This window comes from Vigna umbellata, chromosome 9 (assembly GCF_029865625.1).
Source record: "Vigna umbellata cultivar VRB3 chromosome 9, Vumbellata_1.0, whole genome shotgun sequence".
Classification (NCBI taxonomy): domain Eukaryota; kingdom Viridiplantae; phylum Streptophyta; class Magnoliopsida; order Fabales; family Fabaceae; genus Vigna; species Vigna umbellata.
The window spans coordinates 15,266,154-15,271,931 of record NC_142173.1 but is presented as its reverse complement, the minus strand read 5'-3'; the positions used below and the strand labels follow the sequence as shown (position 1 = coordinate 15,271,931).

Here is a 5,778-nt window from a genome sequence, read left to right as displayed (position 1 = left end):
TTCAGCCTTCTGCTAGGCATTTTGTCAAACACTTTGCCTAGTTTAAATTTGGTTTCGAATTGATCATAGCTGCAATTTATCTTTGTTTCTTGTTTTTCAAATCCACTCTAGATCCTTTCCTAAGTTCATTTTGAGTGCCACCATTCATCGGAAACCGATTAATTGATTGATTTAAGTTGTTTGAAAATCCTGCACATAAGTTGTTTGATAAAACTACAGTTGTGCATTCTGGTTTAACAGTTTTTTGGCAGTAGCAGTGTTGATTTTCTAGCTTAATAATTAATTATTGGTGGTTTGTATGAGCTCTCTGTTGGGTGGAGAACTATCTCAAAACGTCCCACAACACTGGTAGCATCTTAGGGAGTGGATTGGAGTAAGAAAAGATCAAGATTGGGGCTGATTTTTGGTGTAGCAGAACCACATTCTTCACTGGTCTGCATAAAATCTGGTTGCTGTAACAGCAGTATATTTCACTTGGTAGCTGTGAGATTAGTGTGAATCAACCAAATTCACTTTCTTTGAGAGAAACCAAAGCTGCCACATTAAACTACTTTATTGTTTTCCCAATTTTTGTTGTTTCCATTGTATTTTGAATTTTTTTTTCCATTCTTGTAAGTTGGCCATTTCAAGCAAGTGAAGTGGAAGAGCTCATAAGTGTTCTTCCCTCATTTGCTAACTTGACTTAAAGTCTCATCACTTTAAAATTGGTAGACCATGAGTGTGTCTTAGATCCAAAAAGTCTAAGCCTCACCTAGGAGACCTCACCTTTATTTTCTTTTTTTAATTTGCAAGTTTCGCATAGGAAGTCTTAGAGTCCGGCCTTAGAGTCTAAGGTTTTCTTTCTTTGTGTTTGTTTGTGCCTCCATATATTTAGTGAATTTAGAAGTGATTTTGATTTAAAAACTTTTAGTAAGTAACTAAGGATATATTTGGCAAGGTAAGACTTGGTACTTAAGTGACTGATAAGCTGTCGTCGAAGCTATCAAATTAATACTACTTTTCAAGGCAACTTCAGTATTGCCAAGTAGTATTCAAGAAGGTAGATAGGGCTAAAGTAACCCTGAGTCGTCTCCCAACGAACACGGAATTGCTTCTGAATATCTGACTCTTATGCTATGCAATGCTTATGAATAAAAATGATGTTTGAAGAATGTTTAAAGAACAAATAATAAACTTAAAAATAGTTATGATTAAATAGGCTAATTCCACTGTTTTTCCAACATAGATTCGTCATCGGTTATTCATAGATAATTGTTCAATTGATTATTATTTAAGTTTCAAATTAATTAAAGTACATTCTTAATTAATTTGAGGGTGATCATGCATTTAACCAAAGTAAATTCTCAATCAAATGCAAAACCTTTCTAGATTATTCACAATAAATTCAACCAAAGTACATTCTCAATCAAATTTTATTGTGTTTAATCATGTCTATTCTTAAATCTCCTAACCAAGTTAAAAGTTAATCAATCAAAGTAAATTCTCAATTAATTATAGTTGAAATTATTACTACCAACCAAAGTACATTCTCAATTGATAATAAAAACCATTTAATCATATGAAAGTTCCTAAATTTAATCAAAGTAAATTCTCAATTAAACCTTAGAAACCCTAGAACTCATATAATCAATATGCATGTAGATTCAAACACATTATGATGCAAAAATCTTTACTTTTAACAAGATAGAGAGATGAAAGACATAGAGAGAACAACTTAAATCAATAATCAAAGTAAACAATTGCATTAACTGAACGTAACCTCAGAATCCGTCATGGAATTACAGTAGAGTAGGAGAATATTATCATCAACCCTCTTCATCAGGAAGACATAAGACGGAATTTGAAAATCCTCCTCCCCCTAAGGAAGTTAATGTGGTATTGCCTCATTTTCATGGAAAAGTTAATGTTGAGGCTTACCTAGATTGGGAAATGAAGGTAGAGCAAATTTTTGCTCGCCATCAAGTAGGAGAAGAAAGAAAAGTCTCTCTTGCTACCCTAAGTTTTCAAGGGTATGCAATGTACTGGTGGACTGCTACAGTCTAAGAGAGACTAAGACAACGACTTCCTCCAATAAAATATTGGAATGAGCTTACAAATGCTCTTCGGAAAAGGCACATGCCCTCCTACTACAAAAGAGAACTCATGGATAAGCTCCAAAGATTGCAACAACAGTCTATGTCTGTTGAAGAATACAGACAAAAGATGGAGCTATACATGATGAGGGCAGGAATAATAGAGGGCGAGGAAACTACCTTGGCCAGATTTTTGAGTGGGTTGAATCTTGATATCAGGGATAGGGTTGAACTCCTACCTTATAGAGATTTGAATGATCTTGTTCAAATATGTATAAAGGTAGAACAACAAAATTTGAGAAAAGCTTCTGTTAAAAGATTTCAATCCCCCTTTGAACAGAAGATTGTTAAAGAAAAAGAGCCCCTAAAACCTCTAGCCAATATAGTTGAAAAACCCAAACAGGAATCCTCTTCACACACTCGCACTAGTGAGATCAAGTGTTTTAAATGTTTGGGTAGGGGTCACATAGCTGCTCAATGTCCTACCAAAAGAACAATCATTTTAAGAGGTAGTGACACATATAGCAGTGAAAGTGAAACCTCTAGTGAAAGTGAGAATGAGCAAGAAAGAGGTAATGAAGAGAAAGTATATCCTTGTGAGGGTCCACTTCTCATGGTGAAAAGGGTGCTTAATAGTCAACCAAGTCCAGAACACTTATCACAAAGAGAGAACATCTTTCACACAAGATGTCAAATTAAAGAAAAATATTGTTCTCTCATCATTGATAGTGGATCTTGCTGTAACTGTTGTAGCACAAGGCTGGTTGAAAAACTGAATCTTACTGTGATACCCCATCCAAAACCTTACAAACTTCATTGGCTAAATCAAGATGGGGATATAATAGTCAAGAATCAAGTTAAATTGGCAATTTCCATAGGAAACTTCAAAGATGATGTTATTTGTGATGTAGTTCATATGGAACCTTGCCATGTACTATTGGGAAGACCATGGCAATTTGATAATGACACTACACACCATGGTCTCACCAATACCATAATTGTGTACCAAAATGATAAGAAATTTGTGCTTCATCCTCTGTCACCTATCCAGGTGGCCAAAGATCAAACACAAATGAAGCTCAACAAGGAGCAAGAAAAAGAAGAAATAGAGAGAAGAAAAAGAGAGCAAGAGGAAAGAAAAGAAGAAGAGAAAAAAGAACACAAAAAAGAGAGCAAGAGCAAAGAGAAGAGAAAAGAAGGAAAGAAGGGAGAATAGAACCTCTGTCCACACTACTCATAGAACCAAGACTCTTAAGGGGAGGTTTTCTATCCTTTAAATTTCTTTCATCTATCCTTAAGTTTTCAAAATTCTACTTTTCTTTCCAAGAAATTACCATCCCATCTTTAACAATGTTACAACTTGAAAAATGTGGCAATTCACTTGAGTTATTGTTACCTTTGTGGTTACAACTAACTCAAGACAAAAATAAAATTTCAAAAGAAGTAAGGTTTCTTTATTGTCTCGAAATTGAAATTTTCAAAACTAGGAAACCTTCTTCTAAACATATTTTTTTATGTATCTTATTGGGTCAAATATATCTAATTCGAGCTATGTTTGATGATTATGGCAGATTCATATTTGACCTGGGAGGAACTTTGATGGATCCTACAAAAATAAGTCCTCACAAAGACAAACCAACAGATTTGAGGACAAATCCTCTTCAAGGGGAAGGAGATGATGACTTAAGGTAGGGACCCATTACTAGAAGTATGGCTAGAAGAATCCAAGAAGAGCTTGAAGATATGGATACAACAGGGCAAGTTCTTTTCCTTCATTTTTAGTGGAATTTGGGAGATACCAAGAGAAGGGGCAAATCTGTCCATATGAATGTCTAAGTTGCTAGCTGCACCACCACTCTTTGCTAAGCACACCATAGCAACATCAAACCACGGACCACGTGTTGATTTGATTTTTAACACATTTTTAATAAGCTTTTCTAGAAGGCCTTCATATTTTACACATGGATCCATTACTTCATCGCTGCAGCTCCATGGTTAGACCATAAAATCATGGTAGCTACCTTTGTAAAGATACTTTTGAAGATATTGATTTTTACTCTGCTGATGCATTTGTAACACCTAAAACGTTGTCCAAAAGTCATTCCAATGAGCTTTCCTTCTCCATCTAGCTTCCTTCCAGTGGAAGGTCACCTGAGCTAGCTCCCACTCTACCAAACAGCTCTTCAACCATCACTTACACCACTGATCTTCACTTACATCTCCGCTGCCATTTCTGGTTTCCAGTTGCCGCTACATTCAATCTATCACTCTGGCTGGATCAACTTCATCAGTTCGATCTATATTTGAATTATGATGTTTATTTTGTATATGATTGCTTGTATTTGGTATTGGCATGAGGTAGTGTTCGGTATCGAATTGTTTGGACTTGTATGAAATATTTAAATGTGTTTTATAATTAAATTACATTAGCTTACCCTATTTTCTTGTTTTGTCTTGTATTGTCCGTCCGGATACCTTTTCTTTTGCAATGATCATCCTTTGGATGTGAGTAGAAGGCGATGAATGTTCGATGGAGCAAGCGTTGGGAGGCGAGGATATTGCTGCTTAGGTTAGGACCGCTCGGTCATCAGTTTTATATAGTTTTAGATTGGACCGCTCGGTCAATAGGCTTAGCTTATCTTTTGTAAATTGATCGGTTTATACAAGGTGTTATATAACTGTTTGGTTTATGTCTATATTTTGTATCAAACTTATGGTACTCTGTAAAGTGTTTTTAGTTTTATGGTTATTTTTGGATAACTATAATGTTAAATACTTTACTAGCTCTTGGAGAGTTGATCTATCATATTATTATATGTGATTAATCTATAATATAGTATTATGCTATATTTTTGATATGTTACATTAATGGTATCAGAGCAGTTGTTTCCTTAGAATCTTGTAGGTTATGAGTATGGCATGCTTGTACTGTGTACTCAGTGTTAGCTTTAGACAATATCCTTGTCTCCTTGATTTAGACTGATGGTTCTTTCTCTATGAATGTTCAGAGATGGCGTCTCGGTCTCCTCCTTCTTCTCCAACCGCAAATTCTCATACATCGAATTTGATGCAGATGATGCAATCAGTACTCACGACAATGTAGCAACAAAATGTTGCATTAGTTCAACAAAATATTGTCGCCTTACAGCATTAGAAAACCACTCGATTATTAGCGGAGGTGTCTCACAGACAATATGTAGACTTGATGGTGAGTGGCAGAGCTACAACTGGACCATCTACTTCTTCTGCCAATCATCAGCAAGTGTGGAGTCTTGAGAGTTTTCTTCAACACCGTCCGGCTAAGTTTGATGGCAAGTGCAGCCCGGATGAAGCAGATCAGTGATTCCGAGATATGGAACAGATTTATAATGCCAAGAGGTGTCCAGACGACATTAGGTTGGCATATTATGAGTACATGTTGACGGAAGAAGCTAGTCACTGGTGGAGTGGCATGAGGATGCTACTAGAAAGCAATAATACTCCCATATCTTGGGAAATTTTCAAGATGAAGTTTTATGCTGAATAATTCCTTGATAATATTCGATTTGCTAAGGTGGTGGAATTTCTTGAACTGGTTCAAGGAGGGATGGCAGTATGTGAATATGCATATAAGTTCAAACATCTGTTGAGGTTTCATACGCTAGCCATGGATGAAGAATAACAGTGTAGAAAGTTTGAGAATGGATTGATAGGGGATCTTAAGTTG

The 5,778-nt window shown here is 35.8% G+C and overlaps 1 protein-coding gene across 1 annotated transcript; it reads left to right on the top strand.

Moving 5' to 3' along the window:
* The first annotated feature begins 1,929 nt into the window (after positions 1-1,929).
* Positions 1,930-3,288, top strand: LOC148192673 (uncharacterized). The gene has a single exon (XM_088099260.1). The coding sequence runs from the start codon at positions 2,116-2,118 to the stop codon at positions 3,286-3,288; it is 1,173 nt and encodes a 390-aa protein (XP_087955386.1). The 5' UTR covers positions 1,930-2,115.
* Positions 3,289-5,778: the final 2,490 nt, after the last annotated feature.